This window comes from Phascolarctos cinereus, unplaced genomic scaffold (genome assembly GCF_003287225.1).
Source record: "Phascolarctos cinereus isolate Bilbo 61053 unplaced genomic scaffold, phaCin_HiC Scaffold_3;HRSCAF=262, whole genome shotgun sequence".
Classification (NCBI taxonomy): Eukaryota; Metazoa; Chordata; class Mammalia; order Diprotodontia; family Phascolarctidae; genus Phascolarctos; species Phascolarctos cinereus.
This window is the reverse complement of record NW_027555736.1, coordinates 53,402,761-53,429,568: the sequence shown is the minus strand read 5'-3', so window position 1 is coordinate 53,429,568 and position 26,808 is coordinate 53,402,761. Positions and strand designations below refer to the sequence as shown.

General features: G+C 37.3%; 1 protein-coding gene across 2 annotated transcripts in view; it reads right to left on the bottom strand.

Moving 5' to 3' along the window:
* The window catches only part of ADK (adenosine kinase), a 616,356-nt gene that overhangs the window by 132,778 nt on the left and 456,770 nt on the right, over positions 1 to 26,808 (bottom strand). For both annotated transcript variants that reach the window (XM_021006126.2, XM_021006124.2), the window contains one exon: positions 10,278 to 10,448. In XM_021006126.2, coding sequence (XP_020861785.1) covers positions 10,278 to 10,448 — 171 coding nt within the window. The remainder of the gene's footprint in view (positions 1 to 10,277; positions 10,449 to 26,808) is intronic.

Below are 26,808 nucleotides of genomic sequence, written 5' to 3'. Positions count from 1 at the left end.
CCTGTAAGGCCCATCCTTAAAGAGTCCACAAGGGCAGATGCCCAGCGGATGATTCCTCAGGTAGCACTTGGACACTGTCTTTCCCCTTCTTTGGTGCCTGGTATGCTCTTTTATAACATCCCTGCTCCTGAAGCACAGAGCAGCTAATGGCTTGCTCAGGGTCACAGAGCTGGTCATTGCCAACCAATCAGTCAGTCAACAAGCATTTACTGAGCACCTACTATGTGTCTGCCCCCGCCCCTGTGTTAAGCACTGGGGACACAAAGACAAGCAAACATTCACATTCTAATGGGGGAGATAACATGCAAACAAGTAAATGTGTATTGGTGCAGCAGCTACTGGAATTTAGAGGTTCAACAGCATTTTGAGCTCAAGCATTACATTTTTATTTCCAAAGTGAGCCTGATGCTCCTAAATCATTTTAATAACCAGTAAATTTAAAAATTACTGAGTTAGCTAAGTATCAACAAATACTTTTCCATTCATAATATACCAGTCAAATAGTAAAACAATTACTTATGAATTTGCAATGCAGCAGCTGACACAATGTAGACATAGAAGATTAAGGGAAACGGAATGATTCATACCCCAAATGTTATAGGGTAAGGTCTAATCAACTCCACAGCAATTCAAATTGTTTCAAACAACAGGGTATTTTACCCATGATGGATGCTAGGCTAGGAAATGACTTTAAAAATTTCATCTTTTTTTTTTTAAATATAAATTTATTTATTTTTAGTTTTCAATATTCACTTCCACAAGTTTTTGAGTTCCAAATTTCTCACCCCTCCCCCCACTCCAAGATGGCATGCATTCTGAATACCCCTTCCCCTGGTCTGCCTTCTCTTCTATCTCTCCCCCCCTCCCTTCTCTTATCCCCTTCCCCTTCTATTTTCCTGTAGAGCAGGATAGACTTCTGTACCCCATTTCCTGTATTTTAAAGAATTTCATCTTCAGAAAGTCACTGCAACTTACAAAAGAAAAAAGGGAGGGAGAAAAGGGGAGAGAGATAGAGGGGTGGTGAAAAGGAGAGGAATTAGAAGAGGAGAAAGACACTCATATCATGTAGCTAAAATAGCCTTCAGCTATTTCTGAACCTTCCTACAACACATCTTTGCAACATGCTACTGACATTAAAAACCTCCCTTGTGCTACAGTGCTACAGTTTTTTTCATTCAAGTACAATTTATCAGATAGTCAGGCCCTGAGGAGGAAGTTAATTTCATAAGCTTAGCAGCAATATTGTGATGCCATAGCTGTATGATAATTGAAATTTCAATATCCTCTCTGGAAAATGTGTTGAGATTTTGAGAGAGGGCATAACTTGTTGTTTTCACATTAGCAGCCCCCCCCAATTACTTTGAAATTTATTCTCTACTGTCTCCTCTCCCCAAAAACTTGGTAATTGATCTTATAAGACCCTTAAATCTAGTCTGCAGGCAAATGTTTTGCTTATGGAAAGGGTTCAAAACAAGGTCTCTGAATAGGCTCAGAAAGGGACAACTTTGTCCTCTGAGTATAATGTTCTTCACTCCTATTCCTTAAAGACAAGCTGTGATACTGTGACCAAAGAAAAAAGGAAAGAACATCTCTTTCTCTCTTGAAGTAGCTGAATATAGATCTGTGTGTCAGCCTGGTGTCACTGTGCATACTGGAGATTATTTACAATGATTTGTTAGATACAAAGCAGACACTAAGAAAAGATGTGATTTAAACCAAGTAAGCATTATACAATGGTGCCAAAAGAGCCTGGACTACTGTAGGTTTACATGTTGTTTCAGGAGGGAAAACCCCCAAACACATCCACATTAATGTATCAAACAACCCAAAATTATTCCTAATAAATAGGAATAAATTATCTCCAGTGGCTAGTGACAGATCTGTGAGTTCAATGATGAGCAGGAAGCACCCCCTTCAAAAGTGTCTATCCCAACCCAGTCTTGCCTTGTCATTCTATGTGACTATAAATACAGCACAAGGGATTCACTCCATGTGCTGAGGGAGCTCCCTAGCTCCCTGCTCTAGGTCTGAATGTAGCACTTGCCCCATGACATCTCTTTCATTAGACTTTCATTCTGATTCCCCTGCACAATTCTTTAGTAGAAATATATTTTAGTCTACTTCTGCCTGCCAAATGTCCCTCCACTGCCTATGGCAGGAAACTGCAACTTTAAATCTTTGGAGATTATGGTATTCTATGTTTTGTGGCCATATAGCATCGCTGTTTAAGTAATAAATACATAGGTATAAAAATATTATGAACAAATAAAAAGGCATGCACAAAGAACCAAATAAGGACTATCTCTATTTGGGTGTGTCTACAGGTAGTACCCACTGTATTCTGTATATATCTTAACATACAGATGGGTTTCTATACATTTTCATGTCAAAAGCACAAGTGGTTAATATTTGATATGAGTTGAAATTATGAACCACTTCTGATATAATACAGCATCAAAGATTATTTGAAGAATCATTCATGACTGAATTTTGTTAGAAAATTACTAATACATGATTTTTACTTTATTTAATTTTATGCTAAAAATTGTCAGGAAAATATTTCTATAAATACCAGTTAAAATTGGTGCATTGATAAAGGCCAGCCAATCAGCAATTAAGCAAATGAGAGGAGACTACCAGCCATTACAACTACAAGTTAGTCATAGTTTTTAAATTAGAAGTTTTTGTCTTGTCATTGAAGAGAGGAAACAGGAGCTATTAGTAAGAATGAGAAACTTGTTCTTTTTTTTTTTCTTTTTTCCTTTCTTATTAAAAGAGAGACTTAAATGAAGACTTTCAGGCCACTCTGTGTAAACTAGGGGAGCCTATTCTGTAGAACGTCATTTTCATACTCTGTAAATTCTGAAGCAGACTCTACCACCTTGGGATGACTGTTAGGTACAATAAAAATGATACAGAATTGTTTTGTATTTGCAGACAGAGACACCCATTCATTAAAGCTCAAGACACATGATGGCAGAACCATTATTAAAGCCATTGTTGCTGCTTTTTCAAATGTACCAGTCTGTCAAGGAACCTCCTTTCTTTTGAGCTCATGCTGCTACACAAATGGCATCACTGTCCCAATAAGATCGGTGTTGTACTGAACATAATTGCAGAACCCAGTTCACAGGGCCCTAATTAATTTCTTCATAAACTATACATTAAAGAAAAGTGAAAGCATCACTCAAGGATGTAGTCGTTTCAGTATCCCTGAACAGTACTGCTGATGTTACATATTGGGTCCTTTTTTGAGGTTAAAAGGGGTTTTAATGGGTTTTCTGCAAGAAAATTTCCCATATTAAATGAATGGGAATGCTGCCAGAAAAAGGACAGATGAACTAGGGCCACACATCATCTTTACAACGTGGATTAATTTGTGAAATTCATTGTACCAGCTCCGTAAGAAGAGGGCTTCCACACAACCTATCACTCTCCATTTACTTGGAACACTTAAAGTTAATTCCTCTTTCCAATTTCGACCATATTTTATTAGTCAAACTATTTAAAAGTGCATTGTAAGGTGAACTTTCACTGAGGAATTAAGCACTAACTCGTGACAAAGCAGTTATTATCATGAGATAATTGACCTTATTTGAGACTTCAGCATCCTGAGGCAAAGTTGAGTGTACTTAATCCAGGCAGGTTAATTATCTAGCGATTACAGTGCTTTGAAAGGTATTACTGCTAAGAACCATTTACAAAATGAGACTCCTAAAAAAACTTCTTAATTTAATAAAAATTAAAGGCAAGGAAAATAATCAAGTTCTCTAGTCATGCATTATTGGGTAATGACTGCATAGCTGCGTTACCTTCTTGGCACCAATGGAAATATAATTCCCTGTAGGTGCGCTGAATGTCCTCAAAGAAATTTATTGTATGGATGGGCATTTAGTTAGGAAGTAGGAGACTTGTGGCTAAGTAAATTTGAACTATGAATTACAAAGATTTAAGATACAAATCAAAAACCTGTTTGTTTTTCTACATCTTTGTACCTTGTCCAAATATGATGACAGCTAAAGCTTAATCCAGAATAATGAATCATTAATACAGAGACTGACTGTGCCAATCACTCTTTAGTTCAATTCAATAGGCATTAATCAAGCACCTACTATGGATATGGTTTCCCACATTTTTTTTAACATGATAATCTATGGATTGGGTTATTCTGCAGTGTTTGGAAGTTTTTTGTGACATGCAGAATTTTAACAGTAAGCAATGTAATGTGTAGCAAATGTTCAAATTTGAAAGAACATTAATAAACAGAGTTCAATATCTATTTTCCCTGGGGCTACTTCATATTTGGCTCAGAGTATTACCAACAAAAAGCCTCTCCATACTCTGAGGTTCCCTAGGAAAGATAGCTTTTCCACCTTGGGTCACCTAAACATATCACAAAGGAATGTTGGCAAAAACAAGTGAGATGGGGGTGGATGTGTGAATGTCTTCAAAGCGCAGGACAAGACAAAACAATGCAAAAGACCTAACTAAAGAGTGATTATGAGAAGACAAGGAATACGATACTTGCTCATAGATGATACAGAGAAGCAATGATTTTCTAGGCCTCGGGTTTTCTGAGTAAATGATTACTTAGTATGATGAACGTTTAACGTTGGAAATAATTTCAGGTCATGTTATACAGATGAGGAGACAGGTTTAAATACAAGCATGCATATAAAATTGCACAATTAATTAGTGGCAGATTAGAATCCATGTTACCTAAGTTCTTTGCACAATATCATGTTTACTTTCCAGCTCTGTAAACCTGTAATTTAAATTTAATTATTTTATTAAAAAGATCCTTCATGGAAATCAACAGAAGATTCCTCTGATTTTCTGATAATACTAAAAATGGGCACATCTCTATTTTAACAATATTTTGAGGGGTACTTTTTAAAAACTCAACACATACCTAATCCCTGCAGCTCCTTAAAACAAAACAAAATAAAATGAAAACCAATTTGCAGGGATATAAAATAAAAACAAAGAGTTATACAGAATTGTTCATTCAGTCAACAAGAATTTTATAAGTGTTTGCTATATGCCAGGAACTGTAGTAAGCTCTAGGGATGCCAAGAAAGGCAAAAAACACAGTCCCTGCCCTCAAGGAATCAACATTGTAATGGAGGAGCCAGCACAAACATAACTCTATACAACACATGTTCCAAGTGAGTGTCATTGTGCTACGAGTAAAATACTGGGGAGAGGAAGGCCCAGATAGGCCCTGCTGTCAAACAACTGACAATCCATTGGAAGATGCTCTTGGAAGTGGGGAAGACTGGAACAAGTCTTCTGCAGTAGAAGGGATCTGAGCTCATCCTTGAAAAGGTGAGGAGAGCCCTGCAAGCATGAAGGACAGCCAGGGCAAAAAACGGATAGAGTATTATGGGGGAAGATCATCTAGAAGGCCAGGGAAGCTGGATTGTGGCATGTGGGGAGGGGGATGAAGTGTTAGACTGGAAACATGGGAAGGGGCCAAGGTGGGAAGGGCTTCACATACTAAAGGAGAATTTTGTATTACATTCTGGTGAGAAGAGGAAGCACCTATTTTCTGAGTACAGGGTGCCGAGGTCAGAGCTGCACTATGACAACTATGTGGAGCATGGATTTGAGTGGGGAGAGAGGTGAGGCAGGCAGAGTTACCAGCAGCTACTGCAATAGTCCAGAGGTGATGGGGGACTGTTTTATATGTGAGATATTGTAAAGGTAGAAGGGATACGGTTTGACAACAGAATGGATATATGAAGTGAATGGGAGTGAGAAGCTGAGGGTAACATTGAGGTTGCAAACCTAGGGGACTGGGAGGATGGCGGTAACTTCAATAACAACAGAGAAGTTAGGAAAAAATTTGACAACTTAAGACAAAAAGGGTTGGGTCTTTACTTGTTCTTTATATCTGATTCCCAGGTACTTGCCTAAAACATCTCTGTTATCAGTTGAACCAGTGGGTGATACTTTATCATTTGTACAAATTAGCAACATCAGTATGTCCTACCACCACTTCTATGAGGCTGGCAGGACTCTGCGGCATTCCTTAAGATATAAGTTCATGATGCACAGTATCTCTCATTCCAAGGCTAGCAGAAAAAAAATGTCTAGAATATACATTAAAATGTGACCACTTATTCATTGTTCTAGGGGACTGAAAGTAGAACCAGGTAGGAGGGAAAGGAAAGCAATGTAGGGAAGGGAAATACCAAGTTTTGAATGATTATGCTACTTATTCCAAAATGAGGCTTTTAAGGCTGCACTTAAGACAGATTTAAAGGGAAAACAAACCTTTTTTTAAAAACAAACATCAATTTGATATAAGACACATCACAGGGAAGATAAAAATTTAAGAATCACAGCATTTTAAATCTAGGAGGACTCTTAGAGATCATATAAGATAAGTGCCTCACTTTAAAGGTAGCTGGGGCTCAGTGGAGCAAACTGGTTGTCTCATGATCATCGGCTGGTCCCATCATAGACCTGTGCTCTTTCCAGCACTCCACATCACCTCTCATCTAAATATGAACTCTAAAACAAATATAAAATACATACTGCCCACTTATTTAACTGAAATAGCAGAGACGGCCCAGTTTGAGTATAAGGAAAGTGTGAAAAGAAATTCAGTTTTATTACTTTCAGATATAGTATTCAAACTCAGGGGCAAATGGGTACTAATAAACAAAATGAGGAAATTTGATGGGAATTTAAAACGGGTCAACATCTCATAAATTCCCCAGAGTTTTACATGGAAGTCTCATCACAACATGGAGGAGGACCACAGGCTCAAACATATTGCAATCAGTTGGCAGAGACAAGATGGCAGAGTAAAAGCAGTGACTTGCTTGAGCTCTCCCTCAAACCCCTCCAAATACCTATAAAAAACGGCTCTAAACAAATTCTAAAGCAGCAGAACCCACAAAAAGACAGAGTGAAACAAATTTCCAGCCCAAGATAACCTGGATGTTGATCAGAAAGGTATATTGCGCTGGGCTGAGAGAGGAGTGAGGTTCAGTGTGGGCATGCAGGCTTCAGCAAACCTGGAGCGGGCCTCAGAGGACTGAAATCACGGGCAGCTGCAGAGGTTTCCAGACTTCTCAACCCATGAACACCAAAGACAACTTAGAAGGCATCGTCTTTATAATGGAGGCACAAGGACATGAATTGTGCTACTTTCTTATTTGGGAGGTTCCAATTTTTCATCCCCTTCCCATCCAGGCACCTAACATTGTTCATCTTTATACCTTCTCTGGGGCAGGAGGTGAAGCAGACTAACATTCACTCAAGCCTTATACAGATGGCATAGTGAATAGAGCAGTGGGCTTGGAATCAGGAAGACTCATCTTCACAAGCTCAAATCCAGCCACAGATACTAGCTGTGTGAACTGGGTAAGTCACTTCACCCTGCTTGACTCAGTTTCCTCATCTGTAAAATGGGCTGGAGAAGGAAATGGCAAAGCCCTCCAGTATCTCTGCCAAAAAATCCCCAAGTGGGGTCACAAAGAGACAGGCAACTGAATGACCCAACAACAACACAAAGAAGCAGAGAGGAGGATCCTGGCCGTGCCTGAGATCAGGAAGAGGGAGTCCACCGATCTGCCATTCCCAACACAGCCCCAGCTATCTTATCTCTTCCCTTTCTGAACCCTGTGATTTAGCCAAAATGGCCTTGTCTGCTACTCACAAATGACATTCCATTTCTCATCTCTGTGCCTTTGTACGAGCCTCAAATAAACTTTAAAAAAAAGAAAGAAAAAGAAACATATTATAAACTTAAATACAAAATAAGGACAAAAAGCAGAATGTAAGAGAGGATTCAAACTATGTAGTAATAAATTTCCATTTCAAGAAAGCCTATATAATAAACACTAGGCATCGTGTTGAGAGCTGTCCATCTTTTCTTTGCTTCCTTGTAAGTTTTCTTTTGTTCTCTGCTATACCTTTTTTACCTTGTTCTTTTCTCCCCCTTCTCCCACCAGAAGGTATAATTAAGCATAGCTATATTTATATATAGATATATTCATCCACATATACATACATATACAGACATATACTTTCCCTAACAAATTGTGCTCCTGATCTTTGTTTTTATGTTTGCGCATCTCTCTCGTTTCATATCCCTCCTGACTCCTCTATTTTATTTCTACCTGTTACCTTGCCCTCCTGTTACTTAACCGAATCCCTCTGCAAGGACCCTTCCCTCATGTTCCCATTCCCATTAATTTAAACACCCTTTTATACACCCCTTTGACCTGTTTCCTCACCCTCCCCTCTAGAGATCCCTCCCTTATCTTCTTCCTCTCTCTACTGCTTAAGCATTTTATTTCTTCCTGAATTTAGAAAACTTTTATACAATAGATAGGTAGATAGATAGATAGATAGTTCTCTCTTGAACCCATTCTTGATGAAAGTAGGTTTCCAAAACTATCAATGCTCCTCCTCCATCTAATTCCTCTGTGGTTTCTTCCTCTCACACCTCATTTGTATAAGATAATTGCTCCTTTTAGCTGTTCCTAAACGGTTTTACTTTTTAAAGTCATATCACACTCAAATCTACCCAAATCTTTCTTACAAATTACCCAATAACCAATAACAATCTTAGACGTATATTTTACATTTTACAAACACAAAAGGTAAACAGACTGTCCTTATTTAGTCCCTTGTAATTAGTCTTTGGTATGCACCTTGTATTACTATTGGCTCTTGTATGTCAAATCTTCTATTAAGTTCAGGTTGGTTGGTTGGTTTATTTTTAAACAAAGCCCTGAAAGTCTGACATGTTCCTGGTCAACAGAGGTTCTTTGGATCTTCTCTGGCTCTGACCCCTCCCAGTCTCAGGGGTGAAAGTTCCTGTGGCTGGGGCCAAGGAAGTCTCCCAACCCAACTAACCCCAGGGCCTGCCACTTGTTTAAGCTGCCCCTCGCCCGGAGGTGTTTGCCCTTCACAAGGACCAAACCTCATCCTGGGATTTTTCTTCAAATCTTCTCCAGTTGTCCCAGGAGAACCCCTGTTCTGCCCCCATTCTTATTTATTTTTACTACTCTATGTTGGCTCTAAGGCACTATTTTATCTTTTTGTGTGGGAGAAAATCTTGAGAGTTCAGAATTTTTTTGACCTATTCCCCATTTTCCCAGAATCCTCCCTCATGACCATGAGCTCTTGAAGGTTCTGCCCCAAAGATACAAGCTGTTATGTTCTCCTAGTGTTGGATTAATTTACAAACATACATCAAACCAAAATGGCTAGACTAAGAAGTTGGAAAACCTCACATTAAAAAGCAAACAAACAAACACCCAACAGACTTTAGTCTGGAGGTAGATGATTTCAATCGGCAGTGGAGTGGAACAGAAAAGTGAGTTGAATTTTGAGTTGAAGATTGTGGGTTTGAATCCTGGCTTTAATATTTACTACTTGTTTTATCTTGGACAAATCACAGTATCTCTGGGCATCAGTTTCTTCATCTATATCTACATATACGAACCTATGATTCCATGAGCCCTGACCCACAAGGAATTTCCTGAAAATTCATGATAAAGTCAAGTCTTTTCAGTGTCTCTTTTAATGACATCTTATAGTCATTCTCTTCCCTCCACTTAGACCTCTAATCTACTTCAAGTTCTAATTGCTTCCTTCTTGAACTCTTGGAATAGCCTTCTACTGGTCCTGCTGTTCTCTAGCCCATCTTCCACATCGCTGGTACTGCTAAAACACGGATGTGACCTCGGAGCACTCCCCAAAAGTTTTCAGTGGTTCTTTACCACCCCCAGGATGAAATACAGAAAAAGCTCTATCATGCTCCCAACTACACTGTCAGCCTCATATTACTCTCCTTCCAACACTCTCTCTACTTGTCACATTGGCCTTTAAGATGTTCCCTGGACCTAGCTTTTCATTTCCTTCAACTGTGTGACTTTGCACAGGCAGTTGGTCCCCCATATCTAAAATGTTCTCTTCTCCTCACTTCCAGTTCATAGGATGTCTGTTTACCTTCTAAGGAGAAGTCAAGGGTCACTTTCTACATGAGGTTTTTAAAGTGAAAAAAAAAAAGTTTTTTTTTCCGGCATTCTGAATTGAACAAGTATCATAAAATGGGCATTTACACACACACACACAGATAAAGGAGGACTTATGAAGCATTAAAAATGTTGAAAATTTTGAAACAACAAAGACTAAATTAAGGTAAATTTACCACAGCATACCTGAGTATAATTACATTTTTTGTAAGGAGTTAACCTTTATTAACATACCAAGAATCTTGAATGACAACTTAAAAAAAAAAGATAACTTACGGTTTCATTTCCAAATAGGATGTCGACGTAAGGCATAACTTTCATCATTGGTTCCTTGAAGAACTGACTAATAAATGGTGCAGAAAGATTCAAAGTGAAGATCTTATTGCTTTCAGAAGCTTGGCGAGCTATTTTTAATATAGATTCTGGTGAAACGGTAAGAAAAAAGCCCTGTAGATTGAAAAAAGCAGGGAAAAAAGTTAGAAACCACAGCTTGAAGAATACCACTTCCAATAAAATGAATGAGCCATTAGACTCACAGCCTACGGAAAACACAAAACATTTTAAAACCACACTGCAATGCCACTTACAGGGAAATCAAAACTGGTAGTAGATTACAACACTGGACTACTGTTTGGCAAAATCTTTCCATGATCAAGGTTCACAGTATAAAATGTTAAAATGTGGTTGGAGTCCAAAGTGTTTGGTTGAAATATAAGAAACATAAAAAGTTTGTAATGTTCAATATAAAGTGGGAGTTCCCTACAAATTTTGAAATCAGAAAGATAATAAGTATAAGTCCTACAGCCAATCATCTGGGTCAACCAAACTCGATACAGCTTTTTACTCTGTTTTATGGGTCAGTAACTAGGAAACTAAAGACAGGAGACCCTCCTCCTCCTTCTTCTTCTTCTTCTTTTTTTTAGGCAGTTGGGGTTAAGTGACTTGCCCAGGGTCACACAGCTAGTAAATGTCAAGTGTTTGGTCTGAGGCCGCATTTGAACTCAGGTACTCCTGACTTCAGGGCTGGTGCTCTATCCACTGCGCCACCTAGCTGCCCCAAGACCCTCCTTCTTACTAAAGGTCCTCTGGCAATTATTTTGAGAGGCAATATGGTAGAAGGGATATTGTGCTAACCATACTGGATAAATGACTGGAGGCATGTCATTAACCTCTTGGTACCCCAGGAAACATACTGAAAATAAAAGTGAAGAACAATTACTAATCTGCACTGGTTGAGGGAGTTTCCTCACTGGGAGGTCCTGACAGCAATGAAATCACAGGTGTGCTCCAACCCTCCTTAAAAAAATATTATACAGCAACGAACTCTAAGAAACACTAAACCAGTGAATATTACTAGATTTAAACAGCATTCTGTGTCACAACAGAACCCTGAATTCAAACAGGCAGTGGAGAAGCCACAGGTACAAAAATAACCAAAAGACATTTATTAAATACCTACTTTGCAGAGAGCACAAAAGTATGCAATGGCAAAGATTCAATTCAGTTCGATAACTATCTATTAAGTGGCTTGCTCCCAGTCTTCCTGAAGCTCACAGCTTAACAGGGGACAGGTCATGTTAACAAATAGTTACAGTAGATAATATTACATAAGAAATCTGGTAACAGTGCTTTGTGTGATGTGAGGGGATTAAGGAAGATTCTGGATGCATTTGGGTTGGTGTACATGATGGGTGGCATCAGATTAGCGGAGATGACACAAAAGAGAAAATGACAAATGCTGAAGGGGCTGTGAGTACACACATACACTACTGCACTGCTGGAGCTGTGACCAGGTCTAGCCATTCTGAAATGCACTTGGAACAACAGCCAAAAAGTTATTAAACTTTGATCCAGGGATACCACAACCAGGCCTAGACTCCGAAGGAATCAAAGAAGGAGTAAAAAAGACCCACAACTTTATTTATAGCAGCTTTTTCTGGTGGCAAAATGCGAGAAACTAATGGGGTGTCCATCAGTTGGGGAATGACTGAACAAATTACAGTATAGGAATGTGATGGAATATTTTTGTGCTATGAGAAATTATAAAGGTAATATTTTTAGAGAAACGCAAGAAGACTTTTGTGAACTAATACAGAGTAAAATGAGAATATGGAGAAGAATTTATTAAAAAATGACATTTGATGTATGAGAAAATTTAAAACTCAAAATCTTATGAAAGTGAATGTTAAAAGCTAAAAATAAATTAATTTAAAAAAGAAAAAAAAACATTTGAAAGACTTAACTCTGATCAATACAATGACCAATTATGATTCCAGAGGATGAATGATGAGATGCTACTACTCATGGCTCCTGACAGAGAAAAGATGGACTCAGGGAGTAGGACTGAGACATTTTTTGGACGTTGTCAATGCAGGAATTATGTTTTACTTGACTATGAGTACTTGTTACAAGAGTTTTGTTTTTCTTTCTTTTTTCAATAGAGAGGTAGGTAGGAGAAAGGTAGATTTTTGTTAACGGAAAAAAATTTCTTTAAAGTAAGTTATAACTGGGAATTAAATACGAAAAGAAGGGTAGGGAGAGTATTCCAAGAAAACAGGATAGCACTAACAGAGGCAAAGAGGCAGGGGAGCTCAGAATGTATTTGGGAGAGGAGAAGGTAGTTCAGTTTGGCTGGAGCATGGAGTACACAGACAACAGCTACATCACAAAAAGTTGGAAAAGAAGGTTGGTGCCAGATTATGGCAGGACTTCCATGCCATGCAGAAGAGTATTAGCACTGCCTAGTAAACAAATGAGAGCTCCTGAAGATGAATGAACAAAGTAATGACATAACCATAACTAAAAGTAGTATGAAGGATAAATAGAGGGTGGGAAGGGATAGCAGGGGTGTTGGGCAGTAGAAGCAGGAAGGTTTATAAGGACCTAGGTGGCTGCAAACTAGGGTCTGTGGCAGGATGGGGACCTAGGAACACAAAACAGTGGCAAGATAGGAGAAATTTTACAGATAGAATTAATAGGTCTAGGTAAGTGCCTTAGATATGAAAGGTCTCAGGGAGGCAATGTGACATAATGCATAGCACTGAAAATGTGGTCAAATCCTACCTCTGAAATTGCTAGTGGTGTGACCATAGGAAATCATATAACCTCTTTAAGACTCAATCTCAAAAAAAAAAAAGACTCAATTTCCTTATCTGTAAAATGGTGCAAAAAGTAACTAATACTTGATCCGGCTGTTGTGAGAGTCAAGTGAAATAATATGTGTAAATCAGTTTGCAATCTTTAAAGCACTATATAAATTTCAAATATCATCACTACTGCCACCATCATTATTAATAATGAAGGAAAAGCATCTCCTTCTACTTCTTTACACAAGTCTAACTATGGCGTGGAACACTATATAATGTCAAACTTTCAATATATCTGTTACACTGAGCTGTCTTCCCCTCTTTTTTGTTCTTTGTTATTACAGATGGTTCTCTAAGAAGGGGAAGGAAAACACTGGAAAATGTAGGTGATGTAAAAACAAAAGATATCAATAAAATTTATTTTTATAAAAAGGAAAAAGAAGAGTCAAAGATAAATGGATGTTTACAGACTGAAAGAGAGGTTAGTTGGCAGTGTGACAAAGAGCAATGATAAAATAAGAAGGAGGAGCAGGCTTAAGAGGAAAAATAATGAGCTAGGTTATTGAATCTGAGGTACTGGTACAGACATGCAGGTGGAGATTTTCCCCTTCCTCATTCTTACCGATTTAAGAATGGAGTTCAAAAGAGATGTCAAGACTGGAAACAAGGATGAGGGAGCCTGCTGAAGTGGTCACTGAAGCCACAGGAGTAAATAAAATTCCTAAGGAAGCAGAACTTAAAAAGAAAATGGACCTGAACAGATCCTTGAGGAAAAATCGGTATGTTAACAAATTGGGAAGAAAATGAAGAGTTAGCAAAATGGTTGGAGAAGGAACACTTGAAGAGGTAGGAAGAGAAACCATACAGGGAGGCGTCTCAGAAGCCAGAGCAGCAGGGACTAGTAGGAGAAGGTGGAATTGAGAGTTGTATAAGGATCAAGGATGATATGCAATCCCCAAAGAAAAAAGGGACAGGCAAGTAGCCTTGGAAATTAGGAGGTCATTGTAATGCCTGAGAGAATAGGTTTAACAGGTTAATAAAGACAGAAGTACATTTGTGACCAGTTGTTTCCTCTTTGTTACAATAGAGTCTATTTCATTTTTTGTGATACACCCAATGAGTGCACAAAAGCAAATAAAAAACAGTGAGAGGAGGGGAGCAATTCTTTTAAAATGTCAGTAAAATAGTCTACTGATGATCAAAGTACTGAAGTAGGAAGAATGAGGTTTACTTTGCTGTTCAGAAGCTTATTTTTCTGCATTAAGAAGTTCATTCATATTAAGAGGTCATTTGTGCCAGTCCTTTGAAGGATTTAATGTGCCACAAATGCCGAGAAATTGACAACAGATTTTATAATAGAAACAGTAGTCTGAAGCTATAATGACATTAACATGACTTCTAATAACCATTCAGATAACAGTTCCTTATTGTTATTATATATAATATTTTATCATTACATTCATGATCTAAGCCATAATTTATCTAAAATAAGTTTAGATGTTCTTGAAAGTAAGGACTAATGGTCACAGGAACCAAAGTATTTAAAAAATGTTTTCATGCCCTAGCCCACCAAATGCCATGTCACTGGAAAACAACAAGCATGCAAGCTGCTTCCTTTGCTATTTTGGTAGCTTGTAGAATTAAAGTGAACAGTTTATGCAACATCTTGTCTCCATAGTAATATGCACTGGCTTTTAGTGTTTCATCTAATGAGCAGAGTTTAAAGCTTTTTTCTTTTCTTTTCTTTCCTTAAAAAAAAAAAGTTCCAGCATAAAATAAAAACCTTCCAGAGCTAGCACATTGCCAGCTGTGGATAAACCACAGATAGCTGTGGAGTGGTCTATATAAATAGTAACCTGGTCAAATAATTAGGCTTCTCACCAATTTTAGACTGAAAACTTGATCTGTGCTAAAATCCATCTGATTGTAATTTAAGGTGCAGAACATTATTCCCCTGGAGAGTAACACTGGCCCAGTTCCAAGATATGTGTCTGTGTGTATTTTTCTTTAAAATGCGCCACAAGGGTATTATGATGCAGATATTATGACATGCATTCTGGTTCTTTGTACTGAAGGCCATGAACTTATAAAAACAAAAGGCTTAAAAATTTTTGTTTAGCAAGTTCATAATTTAAATTCATCCCATTTTTGATTTACCTCTTTTAAAAAATTAATTTATTTTTAGTTTTCAATATTCACTTCCATAAGCTTTTGAGTTTCCAATAATTTTCTCCCTTCCCTCTCTGCCTCCCTCCTCATATTTACCTCTTTTTTTAAATTAAATGTTCAGTATTTAAATATTTTGAGATTTGTGTTATGCTTTATTGGAAAGATTTTAAAAATAGATGCCCGCCATATTTTTGTTTGACATATCTAGTCTTACTAAGCTGTATGTTCCAGACTACAGGAAAATGCAAAATAAAACAATAAAAGGCATGCAATGTTATTGGAAAAAGAAGTGCCAGGTTTGTGACTAACATATTCTAGTCTTTATGAATTTAATAAACGAGACCATATTAGTGGTCTCACCTGTTAGTACTTTAAAAAGAACTTTCTTCAACTGAAAATTCTTGGGCAACATAGTCAACAAAGGGGAATAATTTGTTTCTAGACAAAATCATCCATGTCACTCTTCTGGGTATGCTTATTGAAAACAAAAGCAAGCCTGATTCCATTAGCTGGACGTAAGTATGGATTATATATAAATATAATTCCAGTTTATCAGTGAAGTGAGTCATTGAAAAAAGTCACTTCACCAGACTCTAAATAAAAAAGCAAGGAAATGGGGCAGCTAGGTGGTGCAGTGGATAGAGCACCGGCCCTGGAGAACCTGAGTTCAAATCTGGCCTTAGACACATAACACCAACTAGCTGTGTGATCCAGGGCAAGTCACTTAACTCCATCACCCAGCAAAAAAAACAACAACAAAAAACCAAGGAAAGACAAAGTACATATAAGATACCATTCTCCATGGATTTCCCAGAGTAATTTCCTATATCACCCTGTGATGAGATGTCATGATTATAATTAAAAAAGAAAATCAAACCCTTTTTTCCCCAATGGCATCTATCATATCAATAACAAAGGTTTAACTGAGAATTTATTTTACAGGTAATCACTTGTGTGCTAATCTGGATAAGTATTCATTACACTTAGATACATTTTCAAATATCCTCTTAATGTGATGTAGTGGGTGGAGATTCAGCCAGCAAGTCAGGAAGATGTGGGTTCAAATGTTCTGTTGATAATGGTTATGTGTCCATGGGCAAGTAAGTTATTTAAACTCAGTGATCCAGGAAACTCTGCAGGACTATCAGGTACAGATATTCTAAGGATGATCACCTGTGAAAGACCTGACTACTCTGATCAATATGGTGTTCCAAGACAATTCCAAAGGACCCATGAAGAAAACTCCTATCCTCCAGAGAACTGATGAGCTCTGAATGCAGATTGAAGCATACTTTTTTTTTAACTTTTTTTTTTAATTTTTAGACAGTTGGGGTTAAGTGACTTGCCTAGGGTCACACAGCTAGTAAGTGTCATGTTTGGTCTGAGGCTGGATTTGAACTCAGGTCCTCCTGAATCCAGGGCTGGTGCTCTATCCACTGTACCACCTAGCTGCCCCTGAAACACACTTTTTTAAACTTTCTTTTTCTTTTGTCCATTTTGTTTTGCAACACAGCTAATACAGAAATATGTTTTGTATGACTTTACATGCATATCAAACTACATGTCCATTCGAGTGGGGGTGTGGAGAGGAGAGAATCTGGAAGTCAAAATTTAAAAAAGAGATTGTTAAATTTTTTTACATGTAATTGGAAAATGTTTAATGAAATAAATAAAAATATTTTAAAAGACTATCAGGTACAGAATAGGTACTAATCTATTGGTACAAATTTCCTCACCTAGAGTATCTTTTATCAATAAAATCACAGGTCCTGACTTATACTACCTGTGTCTTCTGCATCCGAAAAAGAAAATTAGGTGTAAAAACAGATGCTTTAGTGATCACAACTTTTTGTAGTAGATCTCCTGCTATAGGAGCAGTTATAGGTAGATAACAGCGATATGACAAATAATGTGCATCTACTAAATGTAGTCATGTCAAAAGAAGCAAAGAAATCAAACTATGAGGCTTGATGAGAAGGGATGCCCTTTGGTTTTGAGAAATATTCTTTTTTCTTTGAAAACCAGAGATTTCTGACTAAAATAAAGAAGATGAACATTGCCTTACAGAGAGTGAAGAACCCTGGTCAGAGAAGCAAAAGGGCAGAAATAGCACCAAATTACTCTGTGCCGCTTACTGCGTGGAGATAGAAGACAGAAAGGGACCAGCTGAGTGTGGGATTAGTGAATTTTTAAGAAAAACCACACAAATAACCATTCACAGAAGCAAAGGGAAACATAAAGAAGGCTGTGTCATACCAGGAAAATATTTGGAAAACTGTGAGACAACCCCAGGGCCCCGCTCCTCCTCAGGCAGGCATGGATGGGGGCTGAGAGCACCAGATGCTTGTGCCTCAAGATGTGCCACTATTGTCTGTTCCAAAGAAACTAATTAGCTTGTTTTCCATGCCACAACTAAGGTGCCATAGTAACACTAGCCAGAGACTGGGGTTGAGAGGAGGAATAAATTAGGAAACAAAGGAAGAATAATAAACCCAACCACACATTGCATGTCTTCCTCTTAATGTGCTGTAAATGTTGTTTTGTGAATGGATAACCTGTGTCCCCGCCTTTCACAGGGTAGAAAAAACACATTTCCTAGTACGAACGAGGGAATAAAATCTAGGGTAGGGGTAGGCATCATATCTGTCTGTAAGAAAAACAAGGCTTACTTTAAAAATGATTATGGTAATACACAGAGCTACTTACTTAAAACAGAAAAGTATTTGTAATTACAGAGTTACCATACATAATACCACACCAACAACAGCAACAGAAGCAGTAAATGAAGTATTTAAAAAAGGATCTAACTTCTGATTAAACTAAATAAATGCCTGGATAGAAGAAAAATCTACTTCTCTACATCTTCTTATCTATGTAGAATTTGCCTCAGTTGAGTAGATTCATGGACCTATACAGAGAATGAACCCTTTAAAAGGATGTTCTCAAAGTTCTTGAACATGGCAGCCACGTTCACTTTAAACAAAATTTCATGGAATTATAAAGTTGAAAGGGACCTCAGAGGTTATCCAGTACTACTTGAAAACTAAATAGGAAGTTTCTCTACTAGACAAATGGTGACCCAGATATTACTAGCAGATTTTCTGTGAAGAAGAATCCATGGTTTCCTGAGAGAGACTGGTGTATCCTGTGTTATGACAGATGTAAGTCACAGCAATAGATACATGACCTGGGATCCTAAGTCCAAACTAACCTCTTTATGACTGCCACACAATGCTCCTAGTTCTGCCCCCTGTGGCCAAGACAAAAAAAAATCTTTTCCTTTTGGCAAGTAATAGTCCTTCAGATATTTGAAGATAAGTATCACATCTTTCCCTCCACCCCCTGCTTAATCTCCTCTTCTCCAGGCTAAACATTTGCATTTCTTATAATTGATTTTCATACGGTATGAACTCAATGCCCTTCAGCATCCTGGCCACCTTCCCCTGGAAGCTCTCCAGCTTATAACCATCTTTTAAAAATTTGGCAACCTGAATTGAATATGACAAATCCTTATGTGGGTTGATCAGGACAGAGTGAGATGGTACTATCACCACAGGAGAGCATCAGCATTGTTGACTGCCATATTGCACTACTGACTTATGTTGCAGTCCACGTAAAACTCTCAAATCTTTTAGAATGAAATGCTTTCTGTCAAAGGATATGAATAGGCAGCTACCTATAATCATAGGAAAAAATGCTCTAAATTACTAATGATTAGAGAAATGCAAATCAAAATAACTCTTAGGTACCACAATCATACCTATCAGATTGGCTAAAGAAATTAATTCAGGCTATTCCATGGAAGGTCAAATACTGAAGGTGAAGCTTAAATACTGTGGCCACATAATGAGAAGATGGAACTCACTGGAAAAGACCTTGATGTTGGTAAATATTGAAGGCAAAAAGAAAAGGGGATAGCAGGTGAGCTAGGTGGGGCAGTGGATAGAGCACCGGCCCTGGGATAAAGAGGACCTGAGTTCAAATCCGGGCTCAGGAACTTGAAACTTATTAGCAGTGTGACCGTGGGCAAGTCACTTAAGCCCACTGCCTAGCTAAAAAAGAAAAATAGCAGAGGGGGGGGATAGCAGAGGGATAAGATGGATAGAGAATGTCATGGAAACAATGAACATGATCTTGGAGAGACTTTGAGAAATAGTGGCGGATAGAAGGGCCTGGCGTACTCTGGTCCAGGGGGGGCATGAAGAGTCGGACATGACTGAATGATTCAATAACAACAACAAAAATGTAAGTCCAACTAAGCTTTGATTTAGAATGCAAGTTGGTCTCTTCAGATAAAAAGTCTCAGCTTTCTTCTTGGTAGTCTTATGCTCAATGTGATTTGCCTGAAAAAGACCAAGGTATTTGTAAACATTGCCTTCATCTAGTGGTTCAATACAACCTTGGGATTCAAGCTCATTATTCTTCTGTAGGGTAGCTTGGTGCCACAGTGGATAAAGCACAGGGCACGGAGTCAGCATGACTTGTCTTCCTGAATGCAAATCTGGCCTCAGACATTTACTAGTTGTATGACCGTGGGCAAGTCATTTAACCCTGTTTGCCTCAGTTTCCTCATCTGTAAAATGAGCTGGAAAAGGAAATGGCAAATCACTCTAGTATCTTTGTGAAGAAAACCTCAAAGGGGGTCATGAACAGTTAGATATGACTGAAAAACAATTCATTTGACAACATTACATATTAAGAATTGTAGACTTATTGACTCCAAATAACATTTTGGTATCACTGGGGAAAATTTCCACAAGACAAAATAGCTGTTTAATGTGTTACTGCATGGAGGCACACAACTTGATGTCATCTAATAAGTGATTACTATGATATTTTGTTATGACTGTCTCTTTAACTTGAAAATTACACTCAGTTCAATTCAAGATGATGATAATAAGTTCAAGGTTGGGGAGGACCACATTGTCTCCCTGGGATATACAACATTTTATATAAATTGTTTTCCTCATTATTATACTGGTGACACGTTTTAAATAAAGAAGAATTTTCCATGTGGAAACTAAATACTTGAGTGCTTTTACTATATTTGTTTTATGTATCTGATGTATATGAACAAGCAATAAGTGAAGAACTGAGTCAAAAGGTTTTGTGGATAATCAATAAAAAAGACAATGTAGGTGGCTCAGTGTCACGTGGAGTTAGGAAGACATCCTCCTGAGTTCAAATCTGGCCTCAGACATTTACTAGCTGTGTGTCCCTGGGCAAATCACTTAATCCTGTTTGTCTCAGTTTCCTCATCTGTAAAATGAGCTGGAGGAGGGAATGGCAAATGAGTCTACTATCTTTGCCAAGAAAACTCCAAATGGGGTCATGAAAAGTCAGACGTGACTGGAAAATGATTGAACAACAACAACAGTATGTGGCACTTTTGGGTGGCTTCTTCAATAATTACTGAATCAATAATGAGCTGTTTTTTATATCCCTGACACTTTTTGGCACACCCTTTTTGCTCCTCAACCACCATATTGTTTTTCAGTACATATAAACTTTTTTTGAGTAATACAAATTGTGAATGCTTTACAGAAGGCATACACACACACACACACACACACACACACACACATATACATATAATTAGTCTGTATCTGGATGGGCAATGATATTCCCATCTTTTATATTAAATGTGTGATGGCTTCTGTTAATAAAAATAGAATCAGCCTTAAATCAAAGAAAAATATGTCAAAGTATTTTGCTAGTAATTAATGTACTACTGTGAAGCATAAGTAAATAATTATGGATCTTATCTTGACCTGCTGATTTCTCATTTGTAGAGAAGCTAGAATTTCAGTCACTTCTCTAGACATAATTCTTCTGTGATTCATTGTATTAACGGTAACACAAGCTTTCTCTTTCATGTTTGTTCTAAGTTACATTTTCATTGTGTTGGACTTCTTTTAACTATCTAGACAATCAGGAATTTTCCATATCCTACTATAGGGAGTTCTCTCTGTCCATTAATTTCTTTTTTTTTAGGTAATATAGAGTAGTTTTAAATTGATATTGATTGTTTATTTTCTTCTGTGTACTGCTTTGCCTCCTTGTATAATCTCAATATTTTGATTTTTGCTTTTAATTACTCATTAATGTTATCAAGAATTTCTGATATACTTTCATTTTCTGAGATCCATTCTACAAGTTTCATTGGTTGTCTTTAATCAAACAATAAATTGTTCAAGTTTTCTGCTTGAAACAATGGCTAGATAATAAGGTAATCTTCCATTGTGTTTCTGTAGATCTTCAACAGTCTTCAGAAGTCACTTCTGCCATGGAAGTGTTTTATACCTATCCTGAAGAGTATCTTTATACATGCTACCCTTCCTCCAATACTTTTAGTCCGCTAATGCCTTTGAAAATACATCAAGTATTTTTCACACTATGTCAAATATTGTGGTTAAATGGCTTTGTTAACAAACAAATTTTCTTTATAGTGGACAGTAGCTTTTATGATTACTTTACTTTGGGAGAGCTGTTGTATTAGTTGAATTCAAAAACTGGCTTTTCAAAAATCCATTTTAAATATGTCCAAATTCTCTTCAAAATCATGGGAGACACAAGCATTGTTTTTGTCTGTTTTATTAGTAGGTAGCATTTCTGTAGTTTGTGGTAAGCACAAATGTTTGATGCCTTCAGGTTTTTTGGCTGTTTTACCTTCAAATTTAGGCAACTCATCAATTCCCAATATATTTTGATCTATTCTGGGAATGAAGTTATTTCTTATTATTGCCCCACAGTGATCTGTAATATGTTATGATATAATTTGGAGCTCAGGATATTATTGAGAAAAAGCAGAATGGAGTCTTTATCTGTAACTGGTTATATTTGTTTCCAATTTTGTTATGATACATACAATACTAGCGTACTACAAAGGCATTCATATCATCAGTCCATTTTACGTGCATGTATGGTTTGCTTACTATGGAGTTTAGTGCCATTCGTCCCAAAGCATTTCTAGCAGTTGGGCTATTAGTATTTCTGATGTGTTCCAATTTACTATGCCTTCTAACACCAGAACTTGAAAGAGTGTCACCTGTTTCTCTGTCTTCCAAGTTCAATTGATCATCATAACAGTTCTGAATAGGGCTGTTATTCAGCCTTATGAATGTGCCATACTGCCTATTTAATTGATTCAAAGGAGTAATAATTCTATTTTTATTTACTTCAAATTTCTGGCTTGGCAATTCAGTAATATAATTTTAGATTATGCTCAATGTGATTAATAATTTTTTAAAAAATTGTTCTTCTAGTTTTATGATGTTATATCAATCCATAATTATGAAATCAAAAAATAAAACATGGCTTGGCAAAAATTCTTTGGCAAAGTTGAGCATATAACTGTTAGAATGAGAGTTCAAAATACAGTCCAGCACCATCAACCTCACCCCTCCCCCAAAATAAAACAAAAATAAACACACCAAAGAAAAGGGACAAACCAAAAACAAACAAAAACAAAACAAAATCTCAAAATATACATATCCTAAACTAAAGGAAAAGGCTCAGTTAGAAAAATGAGCAAGAAAGAAATGCTCCAACATGATAAATAAATACTTTGGAAGAAGTAAAAGTAAAGATAATTCATCTGAAAGAATAATAAATTAACATTAACTATGGCTGCAAAGGCAATCAAGAAGAACCTAACACAAGTAAGGACGGAGAAGAAGAAAAAAAGGAACAAGGTGAGATGAATACAAAACCCAATAAATAAAGGAGTTGGACTGGTCTTTGATACTTCAGTCTCCTTAATTCTCATGTTCTCCTTTTGTTGATTATCTCCACTTTATCCAGCAAATAGTTAGTTTATAAATAGTTGTTTCTTTGCATATTGTCTTCCCCATTAGACTGTGACCTTCCAGAGAGTTGGGCCTGTCTTTTGACTTTCTCTGTATCTGTAGGGCTTAACACAGTGGATGAAATATTTTAAGTGTTTAATAAATATTTATTAACTGACTGACTTGAAATTATGTAGGGATAATTGACATAAAAATTGGGAATTCTTCAATGGGAAATAGAATTGATCTGCTACAAGAAAAAACAAAACAAAACAGAAGAGGCAGAATAATCAGCAAAATAAATTAAAAAAAGTAACATTAAAAAGACAGAATTACAGAATAAAGGTTGGTGAAGTATCCTAAAATCAGCAAATAACCTTTCAGAAAAATGTTAAGAAAGAATATTAATATCATATTTCAGGAAATGTGAGAAAAAAATGAGAATACTTTTTTGATTCCTTAAAGAATCAAGGGACAGATTACACACTGGTACAATTCAAACAACATAACCACAGCCAAATTCCAGATTCAATTCTCCCAGACACACTGTTTTCAAACTCTGAAACTACAATTATACAGTCAGGTTACAAGCTGCCAAGAGGAAGTGCATCACATATCTAAAAAACCCAATAATCCAAGTAGCACAGGATTTTCTACTCGAGGCAGCAGAGCATGGTGGAAGGGAGCCCTGGATTTGCAAAGTCCCAGCTTTGCTACTTGCTAACCTGTGTGACCTTATTCTGTAAAATCTGGGATTTGGAGTCAGAGAACATTGGTTCAAATCCAAGGCTGGTGACTTACTACTTACATGACCTTGAACAAGGCACTTCACTACCTTGGGAGAGGAGCTGAACTAGATGGTCTCTGGGACACCTTCTAGCTCTAAATCTTTGAGTCTGAGCACAAATATAATAATAATAGTAATAACAATAATAATAGCATCTAACTTTTCTACAGAACCTTCTATGTTCCAGGAACTGTGCTAAGCACGTTACAAATATCATCTCATTTGTTTAACATAACAGTCCTATGAGGCAAGTGCTGTTATTATCTTCATTTTACAGTTGAAGAAAATGAGGCAGTTTTAGTTACTTCCCTAGGGTCACACAGTTAATTGAGTATCCAAGGTCAAACCTGAAGTCAGGTCTTCTTGAATCAAGACTGAGAACCCTATCTAAACTACCCAGCTGTCTTATATAGTCCTTTATCTATTTTCTTAGACATATGGTCTTCCTCCTTAGCTGCTGTTCAGAGCTGAGACTCACTTTGTGAACCACATTCCCAGTAGCTACAAGATGGGGCGAGTGATGTAACTACTACAATTTCTGTCTTTGGAGAGGAAAAACAATTCATGGTGGAGTGTGAGGATGTCCCGGGTTTTTTCTAATGAAAGAAGTATAATACACGGTAAGTTGCAAAGCAAAGGAGAATGGATCTGACCTACTCCAATCTCATTAGCTACCCAGAAAGTCTGCAAATACTCTTCCAAAAGAAAAAGCTACCTTTTAGGGCCCCATAAAAATTCCAGGTATATCAAAAGAAGAGGTCAGCTAGGTGGCACAGTGAATAGAGTGCTGGGCCTGAAGTTATGAAGACTCATCTTCCTGAGTTGAAATCTGACCTCAGGCACTTACTAGCTGTGTGACACCTTGGGCAAGTCACATAACCCTATTTGCCTCTCAATTCCTTATCAGCAAAATGAGTTAGAGAAGGAAATGGCAAACCCCTTTGCAGTATATTTGCCAAGAAAACTACAAATGGAGAGATGACTGAAAGGTCTCATTAACAACAACAAAGAAGTCAAGGCTAGGTAAGGGCTCTGATATGCAAATTAGTCATGGGAAGACGTTTCCTCTAGGGAAGATAAATGAACTGGCAAACTACTAAAGACCAAGCAAAAGCTAGATTTAAATTCCAATAGCAAAATAACACAATTGTATAGAAGTATAGAAACGATTAATGTAATCATATCAATGTAATCTTTATGTGTGTTAGGGGGCAACCACGTCTCAAACTTGATTAACAAATATTTCAAGGCATCTCCCATAGAGAGTGGCAGAATTGTTTTGGTTAATAACCAAAGAACACCAATGCGAATAAATACAGGCATGATGTAAATACATTTCTAAAAGTATATGTAACCGTGCATAGGGAGCCTGGGAGAAAACAAGGTTTTTAGGCAGAGGGAAAGCATGAGAGAAAGAAGCAACCTTTAGTATGATGGTAATTGCCAAGAGTAATCAGTTGCATAAAAAAAAGTGAAGTTCTGTCTTGGTATGACAGAAGTAAGCAATAATCTCCTATTATCAAAGGTGAATTTAAAACCTCAATTCAGAAGTCTAAGCACAAATGTCAAGAGTCCCTCATCTTACAAACTGGTTTCCTTCTTAGCTGCTGTTAGGAGCTCAGTGACACCTTATGGACCATAAGCCCTACAAGATGGGGACAGTCTACAAAATAACTATAATTTCTGTCTTTTAGGAGGAAAAACAATTCATTGTGGATTGCTAGAATGTGCCAATGATTAGATAACGGGACTGACAAATTTATCTGTACACTGTAATCCCCAAGCATAATAAAGACTGAAGTTTTTGTGTTTTTAAAATTCAATCACAACCATGGGAGATGTTTGGGCCTCATAAACCAGCCAGATGTGAAGTCAAAGTAAAATACAGCATACCTGCTTAGTCAGAAAGACAGCATACTACAGGGATTAAGTCATTTTCAATTTAGGAATGGGACTATTTATTGGCAAAACAATATTGATGCAATAAACACTATCCTTGCTCTCCATAAAAGTGACACAAATAAAGGTGGATTTCTTTTTTCTCATGTAAAATCTAAGTTACATCTAAAACATAAGTATAAATCCAAAGGATACCAAGCAGCATCAGGTAGTAGGATGTGTCACGTCAATAAGGATTTATTAAGAGCTTACTTTGTGCCAGACACTGTGCTAAGCCCTAGAGAAAGAGAGAAAGCCAAAAACATACTCCTTGCCTTCAACGAGTTTACATTCTAAAGGAAGAAAAAGACTTCTTGGTAGGCAAGTTTTGAACTGAGTCTTTAAGGAAAATCAGGATAACTAAGAAGTGGAAAGGGGAGAGAAAAGAGCTTTCCCGACATAGAAAGACAGTCAGGATAAAGGCATTGGCTAAGTGACTTAAGTGCTCCTCCTGTCTTTGCTGCTACTGCTGCTGCTACTACTACTAGCTTAGTGTTTCTTCCTTGCTTTACAAGTTTATGAAGAATGAGGGTTTAGTACACTTTTGATCATAACATAATGTCTCCTTACTAGGCAGATAGGTGAATACAGGCAAGACACTCAAATTCTCTGGGTCTCAGGTTTTACATATGTAACATGGGAAAGGAAAAGTGGTGCTAGGCAAACTAGGATCTAAAGTCTCACCCCTTCTGAAAGTTTCTACAGATCACATTAAAACCTGTTCAGTCTTCAATTGAATTTCATCCTATTTTACCCCTTATATTTAGGAAAAAAGAAAACATGTAACAAAAGAAAAAAAGAAACCTTCCAAGAGATATTCTGAGGCTAGAATATGTTCAACCCAATGGCCCACAATTTCTACATGTGCATCTATAGCACTCTCTCCACTAAGCAGACTGATGTATATGACAACCTCAGAATGGTCTTGTATCATTGAAGCCTAAATTCTAATCAATAAACTGAATCTACTAAGACAGGATACTGTACTAATATATCTCAGAAAGATTTTCTTTTTATCAAATATTGAACCAAGAAACTAT